The sequence below is a fragment of the Taeniopygia guttata genome, chromosome 11 (assembly GCF_048771995.1).
Source record: "Taeniopygia guttata chromosome 11, bTaeGut7.mat, whole genome shotgun sequence".
Classification (NCBI taxonomy): domain Eukaryota; kingdom Metazoa; phylum Chordata; class Aves; order Passeriformes; family Estrildidae; genus Taeniopygia; species Taeniopygia guttata.
The window spans coordinates 11,658,114-11,680,945 of NC_133036.1; the positions used below are offsets into that span (position 1 = coordinate 11,658,114).

The 22,832-nt window shown below is 45.1% G+C and overlaps 1 protein-coding gene across 6 annotated transcripts in view; it reads left to right on the top strand.

Moving 5' to 3' along the window:
* The window catches only part of NFAT5 (nuclear factor of activated T cells 5), a 54,893-nt gene that overhangs the window by 25,538 nt on the left and 6,523 nt on the right, over positions 1-22,832 (top strand). The window contains exons 2-13 of one of the 6 annotated variants that reach the window (XM_030282542.4): positions 2,504-2,565; positions 3,030-3,588; positions 8,041-8,233; positions 11,445-11,635; positions 12,442-12,614; positions 15,558-15,692; positions 15,855-15,907; positions 16,562-16,694; positions 17,204-17,281; positions 18,130-18,242; positions 18,772-21,202; positions 21,829-22,078. In XM_030282542.4, coding sequence (XP_030138402.3) covers positions 3,059-3,588; positions 8,041-8,233; positions 11,445-11,635; positions 12,442-12,614; positions 15,558-15,692; positions 15,855-15,907; positions 16,562-16,694; positions 17,204-17,281; positions 18,130-18,242; positions 18,772-21,202; positions 21,829-22,067 — 4,269 coding nt within the window. In that variant the 5' untranslated portion in view covers positions 2,504-2,565; positions 3,030-3,058 and the 3' untranslated portion in view covers positions 22,068-22,078. The other 5 variants (XM_030282544.4, XM_030282540.4, XM_030282541.4 and 2 more) reach the window with 5 other exon arrangements.

A 22,832-nucleotide genomic window follows, 5' to 3' on the forward strand; every position in this document is an offset into this window, starting at 1 on the left:
CCAGGTACAAATGTCACTGGCTTTGGAATAAAATGATGGACCCAAATGGGAGCCATGTAGAGCACTGTTTATTCATTGCAGTAACGTGGTGAATTCTTATTTGATTGACCCAGTTTATTTATTAGTTCAAAGGAAGATGAGTTGGCTCAAGGCCTGCATACTCTGAGAAAACACAGATTTCACTGTTTCTTAGTATTTTCATAACTTAAAATGTTACTGAAGCAATTACTAATTTTTCTAATTTATGCCCCCAAAGATTTTTAAATCTGTATATTTGACTGTTCCAATACAGCCAGTTTATTCCATTTTCTGTAATATTTATTGTACTTTATTTATGGATAGTAATGGCATTAATTTCTTATATAAGGCTAAAGAGAGGTTTTCTTGCCATTACTGTTCAGTTTTGATTTATTTCCAAAATCTAATCTTACGATTACATAGGGGCATCTCTGGTAAATGGAGGAGAACATAACCAATTTATAATGGACAATGTTTATTTACATTTTAAAAGTATAAAAGCCCACATGCACGTACATGTAACTTCTAGAAAAAGGAGGAGAAATTGTTTTGGAGAGCAATAATGATGACATTGCAATAATGATATTTCCCAATGCTGCGCCCTAAAACAGCACTGCCATCACCAGCTCTTTTAGCTCAGTGATATATTTGGTTCAGTGATATATTTTTTTTTTTCCCTAGGAAGGTGAGGGAAAGGTGCAGGTTTTGCATTCCTGGCCAGGAGATGCAGTGAAGCAGCAGCTGAGCCCAGTGCTTGGTGCACGTGGCGCAAGCAGAGCTGAGCCTGGAGTGTGCAAGGGTTTCTTACACTCCCAGGTAGCTGTGAAAGGGTAAATCTGGTATTAATCTGTGTGAGGAGGAGCCCTGCAGTGGAAGCCCTGCTGCCTGTTCCGTGTGTGCAGTGATTCCATGAGTGCCCGTCCCACAGACCCCGAGGTGCCCGCGCTGCCTCGGGCTCTGCCCTCGGTTCCTTACTGCCCTTTCCTGGGCAGATCCTGGCACCCAGCCCTCAGCTGCTCCAGGGACCCTGGGCACACTCCTGCTCCTCTCTGGAGCTAGAAACCATGGATGGAAACGAATCCTCATTACCAAAACAAGCATCCCAAATAGCAACGGGCTGTCTCAACTCAAAGTGGCTGCAAATCAGCTCCTAAAGATTGTCACTGAAATGAACATCTAGATTTGATAGTTCTTGCCAATCCTATAAATGTTTTTGAAAGAAGCATTGAATTAATGCATGATATGGAAAGGAGAAATTTGCCTTTAAATTGGAATGCAAAGTGACTGAATTCTCCAATTTCAGCCACTGTATTTGCCAAAGAACAAGCTGGAAAATGGAACTGGTATCATTCATCTGCTCCTGGTTCACTGGGAGGCTCAGGGAAGGCAGAGTAGTTTATTGATAAACTGATGACCTCTAAATTTGACAGTCTGAAGTGGTGTAAGTTTGCTTTACATTCATTTAGCACAGGAAAGCTGTAGGAAACAGTAATGGTTTAAAAATTCTTTATTATCATTGATACTCTCCGTAATTTCCAGTATAGTCAAGTTGGCTGAGTTTTACTGTGAATTAAATGTATGTATCATGACTGAACATACTTCATTCTGTTACTTTTAAATAACTAAAACTGTATAGAATACTCCAGCAGTCTCTAAATATTTAATTAGTCTTGAGGGACTATTGTGATATTTTGGATTTTAAAAGAATCCCAAGCAGCAAAAAGGAAAACATCATGTTCCTCTTAGTAATAGAGATTACCTGTATGACAGCACTAAGTAGCTGAACAAACGTATTATTATGTATATATTTAATGTACAAATTGTTTCCAAAATTAGGTTATTTCAGTGCTTCTGGTTTATCAGGTGTGGGTGGCAGTGCAGAAATACAGAAAACAGGGTGTCCTCACAGAAAGCTAAAATCTGACTATAAAACTCAGTTATTCCTCAATGAGCTACAGCTGATTGAAATAAATACATATGTTTGCATGGCCTGCTTCCCCTGGGGTATTGAATTGACATATTCCATTGATTTGTCCATTAAAATTCTTCAGTGGCAACGATTATGGTGTTCTCCAGAAATCTTCAGGGGTCTGGTGTAATAATTTTCATGTTTCTAAACCAAATTGAACTCTGGGACCTCTGCAGAAGTTGCAGTCACAGTGTTGGAAATCTCCCGTTTAATGTGAATTTTTCAGAGGTCTGTCCCAAGCCATCCCTGTGGAAGGGACCAATAAAGTCTGGGAGAAATTGGTCCCAGTGACTGAAGAAGTCAAATTACAGAAATTCCCAGTGCTTGGATCAGCGCGTCTCCAACACAGATGTTTCATCCCTGTTTTGAACCTTCAAAATCAACAGCTCGCTCATAGTGACTGATACCAGTTCCATTTTGCCTACCAACTCAGTTGATTTTATATTTTATTTCTCATTTATGATGGAATAATCAGCAGCTCTTTTTCTCATTTATTTTCTCATATTTTTATTCCAGGATTTGCCTCTGAAGCAGGGAGTGTCTGCATTAAAAATGACCTGTAGTTCTCTGCTTCATAGGTTAGAAACTTATTTTAATATTTTGTGGCTAAGCACAGTCCCATCTTTTTCAAAAAAAAAAAAAAATTAAAAATTTCTAACAATAAATTATTTAATTGGCATTGAATGTGGATTATAAGCACTTTGCTTTGGGGCTATTTTAGATGAAATGGCTTCTACACCAATAATTAGTCCAGCTGAGGCAATGAAAGCTCTGTTTACTCGCAGCCATTTGTATGAATTAACGTTAAGTCGTAAAAAAAATTTGATTACAGTGGATCGTGCTAAGACTTGTTTGGACATTTCCAAAGCATTGGCTAGGCTGTGTTGCTTTAAGCACTTCCATTCCAAAACTGAACCAAATTCCAAACATTTCTCGGGGGAAAGCAATCGGTTCCTAAATCACCTTGATCTCACTGGGACTGCTATAGCCAGCGCACGCCCCGCCACGGGTCCTGTATTTACTTGTGAATTGTACACCGCAGATGCTTCTTCAGCTCCCTCCTCTTCCTCCATGGGCGGTGCTTGCAGCTCCTTTACCACCTCTTCCAGCCCTACCATTTACTCTACCTCAGTCACCGACAGCAAGGCTATGCAAGTGGAGAGCTGCTCCGCGGCCGTGGGGGTAAGTACCCGAGGGGTAAGTGAGCAGCAGATAACCAGTCACACAGCCCAGCAGCACCCGGCCACGCCGAAGCGCCACACTGTCCTCTACATCTCGCCACCGCCCGAGGACCTGCTGGACAACAGCCGGATGTCCTGCCAGGATGAGGGCTGTGGATTGGAGTCAGAACAGAGCTGCAGTATGTGGATGGAGGATTCACCCTCCAACTTCAGTAACATGAGTACCAGTTCCTACAATGATAACACTGAGGTGCCACGTAAATCGCGCAAGCGCAACCCAAAGCAGAGGCCAGGGATCAAACGCCGGGATTGCGAAGAGTCCAACATGGATATCTTTGATGCCGACAGTGCCAAAGCGCCTCACTATGTCCTTTCTCAGCTCAGCACGGACAGCAAAAGCAACTCAAAAGCAGGAAATGGGTTGGTATCTGCTTTTTTTTTTTTTTTTATTAAAAAGAAAAAACATTCTATCTCAGTATGTAAACCCAAACTAATAAAAGTGCCCCTGTGCCCCGGCAAATGTCCTGCTTAGGTTCTCACATAAGCCCCTCTGTTCTCTGCTGTCCCGGTCATGTCCTAGCCCAGGATAAGTTCTTCCTGCCCCCAGGAATTGTGGCTGCCCCATGATCCCTGGAAGTGTCCAAGACCAGGTTGGACAGGAGGGCTTGGAGCAACTTGGGATAGTGGAAAGTGTCCCTGTCCATGGCAGAAGGTGGAACAGGACCTCTTGAAGGTCCCTTTCAACACAAACCACTCCGTGATTCTGTGATAAGTTCTCATTAGACTTGTTAATCTTTATGTAGAAGATAAAGCTAAACTTTCCTGCAGCAATTAAATGCAGCGCTGATGAGCTCATCTGTTCTTTAAGTGAAATTCCCTAAAGGCCACACAATGCCATTTATAAAGGCAATGAAAATGTATTTAAAAAGAAAGGCAGAATGGAGTTGGTGCACCCTGAATGTTTTTTTGCAGGATTTTATGTGAGGATTTCAGTCTGTACACTTCACCTGCTGCTCTATTTGTCAAATAGAGATAGGGATGGGAGTGGAAGCTCACGGTTAATTCTCATTAGGATTTCTCATCATTTAAATTATCACTTGCTTTACTTTTTAATGAAATGTTAAGACAATATGGTGAACCAGTTTTTGGTTTTTCCTTGTGAATTCACTTCTGTATTTGATTTTTTCAGAAATAAATCTCTAATGCTGTTTCTCTCTGTGCTTCTGGGTCGTGTGCGTGTGTCTGCGTGGGCACGCCTGGGTGGTGGCCCCTCATCTTCCACTTCACACTCTTCACTAAATGCATTCCAGTAGCTGCTTAAAGAGGACAATTCCATCAGTTTGCAAGAGTGTGTTGATACATTTCTTTTTTAATTCTTTTTTTTAACTTGTTGCTTCTTTAGCACTTTTAAAGTGGTCAAATGGATAGATTTGGCTCTTTTATTTTGGGCTTTTTTGGGGGCAGGAGTGCATTTTGGTTTCACTTTTATGTCTGTGCTTGCAGTACGTTCTGACGTTCATCACAGCAACGGTGAATATTAAAATTTGACTGATGGCAAAGATGATGAACTTCTCATATCCCAAAGGGAAAGAGCCTGGAGTCTGTATTCCCAGGGTCAGTGCAGTTCCATACTTAAAATTTCACTGTGAAAAGCAGTTCTGAGAACATGTCCTGAGTGTGCTGCTGCTTCCTGGGCATGGTGCCCTCTGGCCTGGGGGTTTTCACCAGCCAAAATCAATGGTAATAGAGTAAAATATTAGTACCTGGTAGACCCTGGGCAGCTTGGAATGAGGAAGGGGCCTCCCCCAGCTCCACGGGACCAGGCTTGCCCTTACAGAAGGAAAAGCTTGATGGAAAGACAAGAACGGTGCCACTGTGTGATCTCAGAGAGGTTTTGTAAACTCTGAAAGAATATGTGAGATCTTGGTCTAAAAACAGAACAGGATTTCCCCAAAAACACTGGGCTGACCATGGAAATCCATGGGTTCTGTGAGTGCAGAGGGGAAAAAGGTGGAATGTTTTTCCTTATGTGTCACAGGCCAGACTGAACTGCAGGAAAACTCCCAGGTAGCAGAGCTGTCCTTGGAAATAAACACTCTGGGATAAGAAGTGGCCAAGATCTTAGAAAACTTAATTTTACTATTGGAATATGGAGACTTGGCCTTACAAATCTGGGTCACCGTAGTGACTGGAGTTTTTTAAACTTCCCAGCCTGGTGGAGCTCAGCCAAGGGAGTTCATTTACTTTTGGCTTAAAGAAAAGAGCAAGGAAAAGTGCCGTGCTCCGTGGTGAATGGAAGTGGCATTTGCCCCTGAAGAGACAGTTGTTGTTAAAAGCCAGGAAGAGAAAGAATATATTCTTGTGGAAACTTGGAATTTGTGTAAGCCTCTTTAGAAGTGGATGAATTGGTGGTGATTCAGGGCAGAGACTCAGGTTTCTGTGGTCTCACTTTCACTTTCAAAGTCTGCCCTGAGAACAGGACCAGGCCAAACTCCTCAGGAGATCTGTTGGAGTAGATTCATAGGATTTACCACTTACATTTATTCCTTTAAAAAAACAGAAGTGCTAGATTAGAGGGTATTTTGTCTGGTAACAATCAGATTAATAAATGTGTGCATATGAAATGTACAGGCGTGAATATTTGCAGTGTGAATAAACTGAATTAAAATGAATTCATTAATTGAAAGGATGTATTAAGCGATTCATCCTATATTTTGTGGAGGAAGACCACTGAGAAGTTCTGGTGAAGGGTTTAAATTGCCTTTAGCTTTGGCTAATTGATTGAAAATAATGATTACGTTTCTAGAGAAAAGACAAAATAATTGTGAGGAGCACCTCTCTGCATAAATATGATAATGATAAAATATGAATATGCTGACAGTTAAGGTAGTTGGGATTTAAGGGTATAGTTCTCCTGGAGAACTATCAGTGTTAATATCACTGCTGAAACGTGGCACTGGGAGTGGTAAAGGTGAATGTCATTTTGATGGCCAGCTCTCCAACATTTCCATTCAAAATTCAACTATATCCCAGTCTCCCCAGTGACTACACTGAGCAGAATCATCAGGACTGCTTGGCAGGAAGATAGTTTTATTGTAAGATGGTATTAATATTATTTTGCAGGGTTTTGTGCTAGTTTTTGCCTAGTTCCTGCCTCTGCTGGGTACTGGTTGAGAATGAATATTGAAGGCAGCCAGGGTCATGGCTGGGCTGTCCACAGTGAAGTGCTTGACCTTCATGGACAGAAAATGGGAATGGAAGTCATCCAAAGCACCAACTCTGTCTGTTTTAACCCTTTTTAATGTGTAGTGAAAGGTTTTGGAAGTCTTAATGAAAATAAGAGTGTGACAAATAGGATGTGTTGCATTGGGCAACATATGGTTTGTGATGTTTTTTAACATCACAAGTGATGGTTTTAAACCAAAAGAGGGTTGGTTTAGTGTAGATCAAAGGAGGAAGTTTTTTACAAGGAGGGTGGGCAGGCCCTGGCACAGGTGCCAGAGCAGCTGTGGCTGTCCCTGCATCCCTGGCAGTGCCCAAGGCCAGGCTGGATGGGGCTGGGAGCAGCCTGGCACAGTGGGAGGTGTTCCTGCCATGGGAGGGCTGGGACTGGGTGATCTCTAAAGGTCTCTCCCAACCCACACTGTGCTGTGATTCCACGGCTTTAGGCTGTGAGATGTGGTGGGCTTTCCTGGGCAGGAAAAGGAGCAGCACAGGGCTGGGGAAGGGCTGGAATCAGCAGCTTGTGCTGTGTGCAGGGGCTGCATCTTGGTTGTCATCTGGTAGTTGAGAAGAGCTGGCTCACTCCAGCTGCAGGTCAGTGAGAGCCTCGTGCAGTGGCAAAGCTCCCAGAGAAGAATTTTGAATCACCTATTTTGAGAAGGAAAAAATCGTGGATAAATTACTTAATAACGTGCATGTTGAAACAGAATTTGTTTTTTAAGCAATCCACATTTGTTATTTAAAACTGCTTTCTTCCAGGCATTAGCTGTTAGAAACCATGTTTTGCTAGGAAGAAAGAATATGACATTTGCATGAATCATGAAGCCCTTTTCCTGCCTGCATCATGTGCTGTGGCATCTTCACATTTCCTAGAGGGAAAGGAGTTTCTTGGGCTTCAGATTCATTACCAAATCCTGGTCTGAGTAGGATCAGGGGTTATTTCCCATTGTGCTCTAAAGGGAACACAGAGTGGCTCATGTGCTGCTGGACTTGGGAGGGCTCCTTCATCCTGGTTTTAATTATGGAACTGAGAACAAGCCACTACATCTTATGGAACGCACCTGGAAAGAAAGGCCTTGTGCATACACTGATTTAACACTGGTGTAATTATGCCAGAGCTTTTACAATAACTAATTGGGTTTTAGCTTAAATTGGTCAATCTGTTTAGACAGAAATCGGGTCTGGAGTTTTCATAGATATACAGGTTGAGGTGGAGACAGGCATGAGGCTATTTTCCTCTTTAAAGAAGTGTCATTTAACCTTAAATCCATCCAGTGTGTGTGTACGTGTGTGTTTGTCACAGCGGCAAAACAGCTTGTTCAGGCTGTGTCATAGACTCTGAAAAAGCAGGTTATGAGCCGCCTTCTGTTCGTTAACATCGTTTAATGCTAATTGCTTTTCTCTTCCTTTACGTTTGCTCCCAGGAAAGCAGTTCCCATGTACTTTGGATGGAGGAGGCAGGGAAGCACCATTCCTCTTCATCCTGCAGGTCTCCTCTGGCAGAAAGAGAATTCCAAAGTTTGCTCTCAACTGCAAATCTTCCATCAGTTAATACGCACTCTTTGCCTTTTTAGCTTTTCTGTGATTTGGAGTGTTTTTACTGGGGAGCTGCTTCTCACATCTTCCCGATGGTGTGTTTTGACTTCTCAGAGCATCAGAGAACCAGAAGGGAGCTGGAGGGAAGAAGACCCCAATGTTGTGTGGTCAGTACCCGACCAAGAGTGAGGGGAAGGAGCTGAAGATCATGGTGCAGCCGGAGACCCAGCACAGGGCTCGGTACCTGACCGAGGGCAGCCGGGGCTCCGTCAAGGACCGGACGCAGCAGGGCTTCCCCACCGTGAAGGTAGGTGGGGCACGGGCACGGCTTCCAGGGCAGCTCCAGGCTCTGCAGGGCTGAGGGGGCAAACTCTGCGCTGCAGGGCTGCATAGGGTCTCTTCTTGCAGGGCATGAGTCTTACTGGCATCACAGAGTTACAGGAGGGAAGCTGCATGTCAAGGCAGGGATTTAAAATATGGGATGTACATCCTGTTAGGCTGCAGTTCTATGGACTGTGTGAATACTGAGACATTCCATACCTGCAGAAGTGAGGTCGTGAAATGCTGTAGCTGTTTGATGGCTGGTGACAGTGGGCCGTCCTTGTCCAGTGGTAACAAAGACATAACACCAGTTTTCATTAAAAATAAAAATTGTAAAGGGGATGTTTTGATTTTGTTAGGGTTTTTTTTTTTTTTTTTTTTTTTTTTGGTTGCTTGGTGTTTTTTGTTCTTGTTTTTAATTCAGCAGTGTCTGAGTTGCTGTATGCATTGTCGTTCAAGTGAGTCATGGAGATCACACTGAGGTGTGTTTACAGGTCATGCTGCTCAGTGTGTTTAGCATGGTACAGGGGGAGGTAATAAAGGTAGTGGGGATTAGAACTGGAGAATGGGGCAAGGAATGGGGCAACATTTATGTGCACACTTGACAGTTGCAGCCCGTTTGCTCTATGGACTTTGATGCTTAACATTCAGGTGCTGTAGGCCTCTTGCTCCGAGGAGAAACACAAGAAGGTTACAAGGAGATCTTTGACATTTCTGCTCAGGAAGGAAGGCTGAGGCTGTCCTCCAGGAGCTGCACATGAATGCACAGAGTGGGAATTTCCAGGTCTTGTTTCTTCCCTGTGTAGCCTGGGGAAAGTAGTTGGAGAACGAGGGTTTGGGAAGATTTCCTAATGGATATGGTAGAGAAAGGTAGAGAGGCTTACCAGGAACAAGGCTGGGCTTGACTTAGGGTGACAAACAGAAGAACTGATGTTAAATATCCTCTCACAAGTGATTATGAGAGTCACCAGAGAACTGAGTCCAGGCCAGCACCACACTGGCACCATGGCAAATGGCATTCTGGGCACATTGAGAGGAGTCTGGTTGAGCAAGTAGACAGCGAGGCTTGTTATCATATAGATAAGGAGGGTGAAAGACATTTAATTTAATATTTTTTCTTAGTATGTCACTTTGAGACAGCAGTAAAGCAGTTCTCAACTCAAACTAACTTAGCAAGTCCACAAGGAGATGTTTGTGATACATCCCTTAAAATTTGTGCTGACTGCTGCTGACAAAATACAGAAGTAGGCTTATCTTCAAAGTCCTGTTCAGCAGTGTTAGGAACACCAGCAGCCCTTCACTCAGTCTTCCTGAGTAATGCAGAACTCCAGCAAAGTTTCATAAGAAAAGAATCCATTCATATCGGCCTGTTGCTATGGGGATTTAGTGCTCATTTATGTGGATTTTCTTAATGGGCCTTTGTTCATCTGAATTTCCTTTTAACTCCTTTCCCAGTTACCCTTTAGCACCCATCAGTGAAAATTCTCTTTGGAAGAGTCCCATGTTACTGAATTCCTGGAAGTTCCAGTTTGCTTTACCAGTAGGCAGAGGAGTTGATACCCTGCAGATAAAACTCTGCCAGGGCTGGACAGACAAATGAGTCAGTGAATCTTCAGGAAATCTGAGCTAGTGAGAAAAGAATACGTTACAGACAAGGGAGATTTTTGTTTGTTTGTGGGGTTTAAAGGTGGAGAGGAGCAGTGTTAAAGATGTTGGGGCTCAGCAGAGATCTGGTGCTTGGGAGCGGCTCCGGCGCATGGCCCTGACACAGGCTGAGGAGGAGAAGCAGGTTCAGTGGCCATTTAAATAAAACTCTGATCTTGATGGCTTAGAACTTGAGTTAGAATCAGTATGCAACATTAAAATTGTATAACCAAGCCTTAATCAAGGGACTGGCTGTTGAGCCCTTTGTTGTGAGCTATGCCTGTGGTTCCCATGTGGATGCCTGTTCTGGGCCAGAGATCTTGGGCCTTGCTCATCTCTGACAGTCACATTTGCTATTTGCTCCTTTTGGACATGAGCACACAATGATCTTACCAGTATTTGCTGATTTTTTTTTTTTTTTTCTATATTCAAACTTGCTACCAACTTCCAAACTAAGTTTTTTAAGTGTGTCAGGGAATAATCCCCCAAGAGATTCTGCAGAGGATTCTGCTCTCATTTGCATCTCCTCACTGCTGAAACTAGTGCTGCCTGGGCTCCCAGGCCTGGACAAAAGACAGCACTGTCACCCAGAAATCCTTGAGCAGCGAATGTGTCTCAGTGGAAACACTAAAATACTCATTTTATCTCCTAGAATGCTCTGGCAAGGAATTGCCATCTCTGGCCTGGGAATTTGGCAACTATCTAATGTTTCTTTTCACTTGGAGTATTCTTCTTAATTATTTCCTAAAAAGAATTTCCTTTGTAATGCAATGTCCAGGTTTGCTTCAGGACTTCTTTTTCCTCAGCGTATTTTTAGTCTGTGGCATCAGTGGGATCCCACTAATAAAAAGAAGCATTAAGAGGACACAAACCATTTCATGCCAGGGTGTTGATGTTATGAAAATGAGCATATTTTTCACTGACATGTTCTGGGATAATTATGGCTTGCACATGGGGTTGCAGGAGGATGTTAAAATATCTGACCTGCTCTTATTTATGAACTGTTTCAGTGAATCCTGACATTTTTACCTTTTAAGTAGGAGATGTCAGGTTACCATTTTTAATTTTTATTTTGGTGTCTGAAGGAGAGCTGGGCTTATGCAGTTGGGTGGTTGGACCATTCAGTCGCCCATTTCTCCCTCTGTTCTCTTTCATCCTATTCTAACTCCTTCAGGGGTTTTGCAACTATTGGACAATTCTAATCTGGTTTCATGAGGATTTCAAAATGCATCTGGCATGAAGGTGGGGTCCTGGAATTCCAGTGGCTGTACATAATTGAGCAGCAAAACCTCTTCACCTCTTGAATCAGCCCCAGGAAATGTTCTCTTTCTTGGCTGACTGGTGGATGTAGGTGCTGGGGGGAAGGAGAATCCTGGGAAGAGACGGGGGAATAGTCACAGTTGGGGTGAGGACAGGAGTGGTAAGAGACAGGAGAGTCGCAGTTGGGATAATTCTGTCTGGAGGCAGACAGGGTTCAGGCTGGTTTAGAAGCCAGATACAATAACAGCTAAAGCAGCAGTTCCTGTGCTAATTGCCCTCCTGGCGTGTTGCAGCTGGAAGGCCACAACGAGCCCGTGGTGCTGCAGGTGTTCGTGGGCAACGACTCCGGGCGCGTGAAACCCCACGGGTTCTACCAGGCCTGCAGGGTGACGGGCAGGAACACCACGCCCTGCAAGGAGGTGGACATCGAGGGCACCACTGTCATCGAGGTGGGGCTGGACCCGAGCAACAACATGACGCTGGCGTGAGTAGCCCTTCCAGCAATGTTCTCCTTTATCAGCTTGGGTTTGGGAACCGATTTCCTTTTTCCAGTGGATGGTGGGTTACAGTTAAGTCTGAATATCTCAGCACTCTCCTCTCTCTGCTTCTCGGCTCTTGCTTGCAATTCAGTGTACTCACAGGAGATAGCAGGTGGTCCCTGTGCTTTTGGGGCACAGAACCCAGAATCCTGGGTAAATTGCAATATTCTTTTTAACACATCAGGCTGTGTTTGCTTCTGCTGTTCTTGGTTTTTTGGCTGTTTTTTGCTTTAAATCATTTTGCATGGAGCCTGTCCGAAAGCCACCACTGCATCGCTCACCTGGCCCTGTACATCTCCCCTAGGACCACACTTAAGGGAGGACTTATCTGTCACTTCCAAGTCCCACTGAACATAAATAATATGACTACAGTAAGTTTTCTTCTACTCCTGCTTTCTTTAAGTGAATGCAGAATATTTTGAAGCAATAATCCTGCAAACACAGATCTCGCCCTGGGGATGGAAGAATGAAGAGCTGTGATTCTAAATTGAATGCTTACCAGAATTATATTGCACTTTCTGTTTTATTCATGCTTTCATATGCCTTTCTGCCATGATTCATCATCCAAATTAGGCAGGGTTGAATGAAAACTTGAAAAAGGTGATAGAGTTCATGTAAATAAAAAGAAATCTAATAACATTTCTGTAATTACCTCAAGGCTTTTGACTTTGGCTTATGAAACTATTTGAGAGACTGTTAAAAATGCTGAACTTACTAAACGATGAAATTCTGCTCATTTTTGTGTTGTTAGGGTTGATTGTGTGGGAATCCTGAAGCTGAGGAATGCTGATGTGGAAGCCAGGATAGGGATTGCCGGCTCCAAGAAGAAAAGCACCCGCGCTCGGCTCGTCTTTCGCGTCAACATCACGCGCAAGGACGGCTCCACCCTGACCCTGCAGACGCCTTCTTCCCCAATTCTGTGCAGTGAGTGTCAAACCACGGTGCTGAGAGTAGAGGGGCCTGGCTTTTAGTGTGATCTTGGCATGGTCAGGCGCTGGCAGGGGCTGCCCAGGGAGGTCTGGAGTCCCCAGCCCTGGAGGTGCCCAAGGAAGGAACGGACGTGGCACTCAGTGCTCTGGGCTGGGGACGAGGTGGGGATCAGACGCAGCTTGGGCTGGGTGATCTTCAACCTAAATGATGCTGTGATTCTGTGAAAATACCTTGAGAGGTAAAAAACCTACCCTGTGTTAATCTGCTGTAGCTGAAATCAAGTGGATTGATTTTTATTTCTGGTGGGATAATAGTTAAAATTATTGTCCAGTATTGAAAAAGAGTTAGACAATTCCTGATCTTCAGTTCCATGAATTTTTGCCTCCTAAAATGTCACTGTTTTTGTGTGATTGCTTTGGAAAACGAGTTATTACTTTGAGTCTCTTCTGTATTGTCACATTCATGCCTCAGCTTTCAGTGCTAGACAGGACTTGCAGTAAGTCAGCAAGCCTGGCTCTCTCAGCTGTGGTCCTTGTGTGGGCCAGAGGCTGAATCTCTTCTGCTTCAGTGCAAGAACAAAACTTTTTATAGCTCTTTATTAAACTGCTCTGTTTAGCACGAGCACAGATGTCTGCCTTGGCTGGGGAGGTTCCACTGACCAACAGGAAAAAGGGGATTGTGGAATCATGGAATGGTTTGGGCTGGAAGGCACCTTAAAGCTCATCTTGTTCCAGCCCTTATCTTGATGAATGAGATTGCGAGCTTTGACTATGCATGGAAAGAGTAGAGAAGCTCCTGGGCACTTGTACTGTGCTCTTGCTATGGTATAAAAAGGATTTTGGGGGGTTATATTTTAGAAGAGCAGTCATCTTTGCAGCTCCGTTCCAGTCAGTAGACCATGGTGGTATGTCCCAGTAATGGAGTATCTGATATTAAGTTTCAGATTTAAGATAAAAACATCTCCTATAAAATCTCAACATCATTCCTGTATTTTTTTTTGTATGTAACTTTCTGGTTAAAGATAAATTTATTTCACCTATAGAAGAAAAGGGAGTGGAATTCACCTGATGTTTTCTTTAACAGTCCAAAACGTGCTATTGTGAGTAGAATCTGAGAGTCTGAGATGAAGCATTGAGAGATTGATTTTTAAATAGGCTGTTGAGCTAAAAAAAGCTGTATTTGGTGCAAAGAGTAAATTGGTTTGGTTTTTGGCAGGCTGGGGCTTGGTCACTTGCTAAGAAAATATTCTCAATTGTGTAAGTTGCTAAGAGGTTGCCCAGGAATTTTACAGTGTCTCCGCTGCTGGAAGTCTTAGATCACAGAAACAAAATACTCTGGTCAGACTTGTGTCTTTGGGGAATATGTGAATAAAACTGATCATGGTGTGAAGGTTGAGAGGGGAATTCCTGCAGCTCCTTCCAGGACCCGGCTTCTGTCTTAACTTACGCCAAAGCTACAGGGACTTGCAGTAGACCTTGGCCAAGCAAATAGTGCTGGCACATGGATACTGGCTGATCAAAATGGCATGAAATGTGTTTATTGAATATAAATCATCTCCTCAGGCACATTACACTGGGTTGGTTTGCTATATAAACCTTACTACAGGTATGTAATGCACCTTCACAACAAGGTTTGCATTTACAGTCGTCAGAGCCTGTTTATATTGTGTTTTATAATGTTCCTGAAACCATAGAAAAGGCATTAAGGAGCTGCAGGCTCTTTATTTGAAGGCTGTGTTTTAAATAGGCTTTGTTAACTTGTTAGCAAACCTAAATCCAGTTACTCTTTTCATGTGCCTTGAGCATATTCAGTCGTTGCGTAACGGTTGCCTGGGAACCTGCAGCCAGAGTTGTAGAAAAATCCTTTCTGAAAGGTCATTAAATAATTTGGAGTGGTACAGGATGTATGTTCTGCTGTGTAGTAAGCCCAGAGAATATTGTTATTAAACACTCAAAGTGGGCCAGGCAAGTGCAGAAACACGAGTCGGGGTGTGTGCCCTGGGAAGCTGTGGTGAGGAGAAAAGGTGGTTGAGGAGCCTTCATTAGAAACCAGAATTATTTTACATTAAATGTGTCAAAGCACATTATTTTAAAATGTATCTATGTTTAAATTGTCTGCAGTGCTCATTTGTATTTAGCACATGTGGTCCTATTTGGTTTAAGGTTTAAGAAGAGTAGGAATGATTTGCAGCAGTGACAGTTTATGATAAGAATTATATAAATCTGGCACAGGGGCATCCAGGGATGTGTGTCTGTAAACCCACATCCTCTTGGCTTGTTTATTTGATTCAAATTGCTAAAATTCCCAACTCCAGAGATGGGAGTCTTGCAAGGATTTGGAGTAGGTCTTGAAGCTCACCCTCTAGCAGGGGCTGGGGGACACCAGATTGCTTCAAGCCCTGGCTTAGTTCTTGCACCAGACAGAAAACTGTGTCATGTAAAAAGACTGTGCAAAGCCCCCCAGGTAAAAGGGAATTAATCCTTCTGCTCTTCTGCAGAGCAGAACAAAATAAGCTTCCCAAACAAATGAAGTTTTATGACTCACAGGCTGAATTTGCAGTTAGGCTTCAGGTGTGTCTAAGGGTTGATGCCTCTGGAAATCACACTACACCAGGGAATTACAGCACCACATTTCCTTCTCTTCTGGGCACTTGTTGAGCTTTGGCTCCAGCACTGGGAGTTTTGTCTTGAAGATTTAGTAAGTGCAGGAGAAAAAGATTATTAGTGGCTCATTGAGCTGAGTGTGATTTCTGGGAGCTCATTACGTTTGGTGAGGAAATAATAGAAATGGTTATATTCTGAAGAGTTTGTAATGAAATACACGATAAAGAAAGAAGCTCAGGAGTTTTAGTTTTTCCTTCATAACCCTGTAAGTAAAAGTGCTTTGGTTTGGATGTTGATATTTTCTTGATTCCAGACTCTGTTTTTTCCCTTGCAGCTCAGCCAGCGGGAGTCCCAGAGATCCTAAAGAAAAGTCTCCACAGCTGTTCAGTGAAGGGTGAAGAGGAAGTTTTTCTGATTGGCAAGAACTTCCTAAAGGGAACAAAAGTGATTTTCCAAGAGAATGTTTCCGGTTAGTGTGAAAGCAGGGCTGGCTTGGGGTGCTGAGCAGAGCCTGGGGTCGGGGTTTCAAAAAGCTCAGCTGGGAGAGCAGACTGAGGAGCAGAGTCAAAGGCACTGAAACAAATTGCTCTATAGCATGTGCACTAACCTAGACTTTTTAATTTTCATTTAGATGAGAATTCGTGGAAGGCAGAAGCTGAAATTGACATGGAATTATTTCATCAGGTACGTCTGTACTACTTCTATTATCATTGCTTTTCTTATCACTACTACTGCTATTATTATTATTATTACTACTATTATTATCATTATATTTTTAATTTAAAAAATACTCTGTCTCAGTTTGAAAAGAAAAATTAATCAAACCTTTCCCTCTTTCTGTGCATTTCTAAAAATAATACTATTTTTTTTTCACATAAGGTCTGTTGTGAGTCTGGTGGAACATAATTTTGGGTTTATACCAGTAAAATTGTTCAGTGTCTAACTGAGAGCTTGGATCCCACACTGGATTTGCTGAGCAGATCTTTGCCCTTGTATACAATGGAACTAAAAGGCCTAATTCAGTTTTCCCAGCAGTTTTCCGTGGGAGGAGATTGTGTGTACAGCATAGTCTTTATAACTGGCTGAATTTTTGTTCCACTTTGAAATGTTTTACGGAATATTTATTCTTTTTGACACAAATAAGTTTCTTTATGGACTCTCTGGTTGTCAGGAAAGTGCCATCCCGGTCCCATCTCCACGGGCAGTATCCCACATGTGCATTGCCCCCAGTTCCCTGGGCTTTTATTTATGGTGTTTGAGCAGCCTATTTCTGTCTTTTGATGCGAGTAAGTAGAATTAAGATCAGTAGCAGGAAAATGTGATCTTTCTGCCTTGCAGAATCACCTTATTGTGAAGGTGCCACCATATCACGACCAGCAAATCACCTCAGCTGTCTCTGTGGGAATATACGTGGTGACCAACGCTGGGAGATCTCACGACGTGCAGCCCTTCACCTACACTCCAGAGCCAGGTGTGTGGGGGGCCCTGGGGGGGCAGTGCCCATTTCACCTGCTCAGCACAGACTGTTGGGTGAGGAGGGTCTTCCCAAAGCCCTCCTGCTGGCCAGCCTCGCTCTGTTAATAATCACATCTAAAGGCTTTGCTTTTCTCATCTGCGTGCCAAATACTTCAAATTCCAGCTGTCTCACGACAGCTCTTCTTATACAGCAGCATCCATTTCTAGTTTAGGGATCAAAATGAAGCTGAGCAGGATAAAAAAACAACATATCCTATACAATGCACCAAATAAACCAAGAAATCCCACCAGGCTTTATCCTGAGGAAAGCTGCAATTTGCCCACTTCATGTATTTTAGTTTATTTATTTATCTGTATCACAATAGACAGTGCAAAGGCTTGTGTGGGTTTCAAAGAACCTGAATTTCTTTAAGCTATAAGGAATTGTTTTGGTTTGCTTTGTGTTTTTTTGGCTTGTTTGCTGATTTAACGTAAGGAAGTTCTCAATGTGTTTTGTCTCGGCAGCTGGGACTCTGAATGTTAATGTGAAGAAGGAAATCTCCAGCCCAGCCCAACATTGTTCTTTTGAAGAGGCTATAAAAGGTACTAAATTGATTCTTATCAGTGTTCTCAATAATTTAACTATGAATTCCTACCCAGATTTGGTGAAATGAATCAGACATCCTGTGATAAGTCTGTGCTTATAAAATCTGGCCCTATTCCTACAGGGAGGTTTGTTTTCTGACTCTGAAACTTACTTTATAACAATATTTCTATCAGTATACTTTAGTACAAGTTAATATAGAACAAAAAAAAAGGCAAAAAATAATACTATTTTTTTTCATTTTTCGTGCTTTAGGCTCTGCACTCTAATCTGTGTTTAGTATGTTTGCAAGTGAAAAGTAACAAAAAAGCCTAGGATTGCAGTTAATACAAAGAATTAGAAACTGTGTAGTGTTAATTTAAGCAGATATATAAACTAATATACAGGTTAAGCCTGACATCCATCTAATGTAGTGTGGAGCTTAACTGAGGGAAGATCCCAACTGCTCCAGGAGAGCAGCTGCTGCTCCTTGGAACACAACGTGCCGTTGCTGTTCCTTCATGTCCTCAGTTAATTTATGCAATAAATCTGAATTTACCTTCTCATGGGGGGTTTCTGTGTCAGCTCCTCTTTGATGCTTCATTCCTGTACCTGTGCTGCTCCAGGTTGACTCTGAGCCAGAGGTCAGAGAATTTTGTTTGCTGTATGCACTTGGTTTGTTCTGTCCTTCCTCACTCTATACACATGTGCAGAAATTTTACTGCCACGTTACTGTAAGGTTTAAATTTGCTTAGGGTGTGGAGACCTGTTGCTTTACATCGTAGAGTAATTCTGTAATTTACTTAAAGGGAGTTATGGAATGGTTTTACCATTGCCCCTCTTGTTCTCGTTGTGTTTGTGGCTGCAGCAGTGAAGGCCACGGGCTGTAACCTGGAGAAGGTGAACATTCTTCCTAGTGCCTTGATAACTCCACTCATGCCAAGCAGTATGATCAAGAACGAAGATGTGGCTCCAATGGAAGTAAGTGCATAAAAATGCTCCCCCCAAGCTCCAGGTGAGTTTGGTGGGAGCTGAGCACAGCAGCTTTCAGACTCTGAGTTACATCTGCTCCTCAGTCCATGCTTTAGTAGTGGAGAAGAGTAATGGATAGGGAAAGTGCCATGTCCAGGATCAGTCTGGGCAAAACACAATCACAGAGCATGAGTAAAACACACAGTTTCCTTTGATAACTCACCTGGTTCCTGCCCACAGACAGATTGATGGGTTAGTGACCCTATGATGGGGATTTTTATCCTGTGACACAGAACTAGTAAATTACTGTAAGAATATTCTTTTAATCAGTTCTTAGCATTGTTTTCATTAAATTGTGCCGTGATTCCATCCTTGAAGTAACACTTCCACTGCTGATCATGTGTTTGCTAGTTTGGGTGTGTCTGTGTTTCACATCTCACATCTCCCTCTGATCTTCTCTGGACATCGGGGATTTTGGGAATTGTATTTGCGTAACCCCAGTAAGTTTATAAATCACCAAATGTCTTGCTCTTTTCAGGCTTCAAATGTGGTTGGACCAACTCAGCAAACATTGGAAAACAGCATGTCTGGCATATCAACTTCTGCTTCCCATTTACCTTCTGAAAGTGAAAACCAGCAGCAAATGCAGCCCAAGGTGTACAACCCAGAGCCCCTGAGCACGATCCAGACGCAGGACATTTCCCAGCCTGGCAGCTTCTCCGCAGTGTCCGCCCCGGGCCAGCTGCAGAACAGCGATGCCCTGCTGCAGCAGGCTGCACAGTTCCAGACGAGGGATTCCCAGCCCAGGGAGGTGCTGCAGTCGGATGGCACGGTGGTGACACTGTCACAGCTGACTGATGCCTCGCAGCAGCAGCAGCCGACGCTCTCGGAGCCGGCCCAGGCCCTGCAGCAGCAGATTTCCTCCAGCATCTTCTCGTCGGCCAGCGGCGTGAGTCAGCTGCAGAACACCATCCAGCAGCTCCAGGCTGGGAACTTCCCCACCAACACCGCCACGGGCAGCAACAGGAACGTTGACTTGGTGCAGCAGGTGCTGGAAGCTCAGCAGCAGCTATCTTCCGTTTTGTTTTCGGGCTCAGACAGCAGCGAGGATGTCCAGGATCAGCTGAACGCAGATATCTTTCAGCAGGTCAGCCAGATACAGAACAGCGTGAATCCCGGGATGTTCTCCTCCTCGGACACAGCTGTCCATTCCAGACCGGAGAACCTGTTGCCTGGACGAGCTGAGAACGTTCACTCCCAGCCCGAAGGTGCCCTGTCCAACCAGCAGCAGCAGCAGCAGCAGCAGCAGGCCATGGAGACGTCGGCGGCCATGGTGATGGGCATGCAGCAGAACATGTGCCAGGCGGCCACGCAGATGCAGTCGGACCTGTTCTCCTCCAGCACGGCGGGGAACGGGGCCCTGCAGCAGTCCCCGGTGTACCAGCAGGCGTCTCACATGATGGGTGGCCTGTCGGCCGGTGAGGACATGCAGATGCAGTGTGAGCTGTTCTCCTCGTCCCCGGGGGTGTCCGGCGGCGAGGCGGCCGCCCCCGCGCAGCAGCCGGTCTCCAGCAGCGGCGCTGCCATGTTCCAGCCCTCCAGCGCTGCAGAGGGAGAAGAGGCCTCGGGCCAGGGCAAACAGATGCAGAGCTCCGTGTTTCAGACCATGGTTCAGATGCAGCACAGTGGGGAAAGTCAGTCCCAGGTTAATCTCTTCTCATCTACCAAGACCATGATGAGTGTCCAGGCCAGTGGTACTCAGCAGCAGGGCGGGGGTCTGTTCCAGCAAGGTGGAGAAATGATGTCAATTCAGTCAGGAAGCTTCATCCAGCAGTCTCCACACTCACAAGCTCAGCTTTTCCACTCTCAGAACACTATTGGTGACACTCAGAATATATCCCAGGAAACACAAGGATCCCTTTTCCATAGCTCAAATTCCATTGTCCACAACCAGACCAACACTAATTCCTCTGACCAACTGCAGCCCCCGATGTTCCACTCACAGAATGCCATGGGTGTCTTGCAGAGCTCCTCGGTGCCTCAAGACCAGCAGTCTGCCAACATGTTCCTTTCCCAGAGTTCCATGAGCAACCCTGCCACTCAGGAAGAGCAGATGTCATTCTTTACAAGCCCAAATCCCATTTCTCCTCTTCAGACAGCAACAAACACTGAACAGCAGACTTCTTTCCAGCAGCAGACACAGATCTCTCATATCCAGGGCTCCATGCTTCCCCAGGAGCAGCCGCAGACTCAGCCAGCTCAGCAGGGTTTGTTTCAGTCCCAGGTGTCGTTGGGCTCCATCCAGTCCAGCTCCATCCCTCAGAACCAGCAAGGAGCCATCTTCCAGCCTCAGCATTCGATTGTTGCTATCCAGAGCAGCCCTCCATCTCAGGAGCAGCAGCAGCAGCAGCAGCAGAACATGATGTTCAGCAATCAAAATGCAATGAGTACAATGGCCCCCCAAAAGCAGAATATGATTTTCAATCCAAACCAAAACCCGGTTACCAATCAGGAGCAACAAGGCCAGTCCATTTTTCATCCACAGTCCAACATTGCCTCGATGAATCAGGAGCAGCAGCCCATGCAATTCCAGAGTCAGACCACAGTGTCTTCTCTCCAGAATCCTGGCTCCAACCAGGCTGAAGCACAGCAGCCAACCATCTTCCATAACTCACCCCAGATTCAGCTGGTCCAAGGGTCCCCAAGTTCTCAAGAGCAGCAAGTCACCCTCTTCATCTCCTCAGCTTCCATGTCTGCCCTGCAGAACAGCATGAGCCAGCCGGAGCTGCAGCAGTCCCCCATGTACTCCTCCCAGAGCAGCATGGCAGGAATGCCAGGCACCGCTTCTCCTCCCCAGCAGCAGGCTCCTCTGTTCCACAACACGGCGGGAGGTGCCATCAACCAGCTGCAGAATTCCCCTGCCTCGTCCCAGCAGACCTCGGGAATATTCCTGTTCGGCATCCAGAACAGTAAGTGACCAGTGCCCGATGCTGAGCGTACCACGTGGAAAGCTGCCGTGGAAACAGGGAGTGGTGTGGCTGGGAAGGGACCTTAAAGCAAATTCTATCCCAGCCCTGCCATGGTGGGGACACCTCCCACTGTACCAGGTGCTCCCAGCCCTGTCCAGCCCGGCCTTGGGCACTGCCAGGGATCCAGGGCACCCTGTGCCAGGGCCTGCCCAGCCTCGCAGGGAAGAGTCTCTCACTAATGTCTAATCTAGGAATGATTGTGCTCTCCTAAGAGAGCATTTCTCTTGCTGTTTTTGGTTTCCACAATATATGTGTTGCCTCTCTTCACATTGCTGAAGGAAAGTAAGGATTTTGGAAGCTGTAGAGTCCAGAAAAGTGTCAAAGTGTACTTAGCAGTACAAACCTGCACTTTTCCTTATCTCCTCTCTGGAGCCAGGCTCCATGAGCAGTTCTGTGGGATGCAGAACCTTTCTGTGTGTGCAGAGGTCTGTGGGTGCCTGTGAGCCCCAGCAGTGAGGGGTGCTGCTGACAGGTTGTAGCAGCTCTCACGGGGTGGGTGCACAGCTGGCGGTGGGCCGTGGTCAGAGCCGCTGTGCCAAGACCCTGAAGTGTCCCTCTGTCCCCAGACTGCGGCCAGCTGCTGCCCGCGGGGCCGGCGGCGCTGCCGGAGGAGCTGATGGCCATGGGGCAGCCCGGGCAGCCCCAGGCCGAGGCGCAGCCCCCGGTGCCGGCGCTCCTGTCCCAGCAGCTCCCCGAGACCCCGCCGCTGCCCTCCGCCATGGCCACCAACCAGAACATGGAGAAGATAGATGACCTGCTCGTGTCCTTGCAGAACCAGGGGAACAACATGGCTGGCTCATTTTAATTAGGCAAGCGGTGAGTTTGGGGCTTTGGGTTCTTTGCTGCCATGCAGGAGTTTTGTTCAGTGCATTTGTACCTTGCAGTGTGTGACCGTGCTTTAAGAGGACAGCTAAAACACCAGTGAGGCTGAATTAAGACTATAATACCAGAACGAAGTTATTAAAACCAGTCAGAGGTCAGAACTTGTATGAAACAGTTGAGACTGTGTCTTGTTCATTTTTCCTACCTTTTGCCATCTGCCATGAGGGTCTGGTACTTTGTTAGGGAGGGGAGTGGATCACTGGCAGCTTGGCAGATCAAAACCTTATGAAACATGACTGTGGTTAAAAAACTTGAGACTTACTGAGTAAATAACACCTCGAGTTTGAACTGTTCTGAACTCTTCCCCTGGGTTACAATAACGTAATGTGAAAACAAGTTTTGGTGGAATGTGGCAGCTCCTGAGTGTGCCACATGCTGAGGCTGTGTTAGAAACAGCCAACGGCATCAGCAGTTGCTAGGAGACATTCTGCTTTTAGAAGGTGCCTTTTTCAGAGAGGGGAAGAGCCTTTGACTACAAATGAGCACCAGGAACCAGGAGAACTCTGGAGTCCAGAGCTGGTTGTGGTAACTTGGGGTGATCTTGTCCTAAATCCCCCCTGAGTTTTCACTGAAGTGATACACTTAGTCGAATCTAAAGGGGTTTGTGTATGAAGTGATACACTTCATTCCCAAATCTAAAGGGGTTTGAAGTTTGGAGTCTCTCCAGAGCTTCTCTTGCTCCTCACCC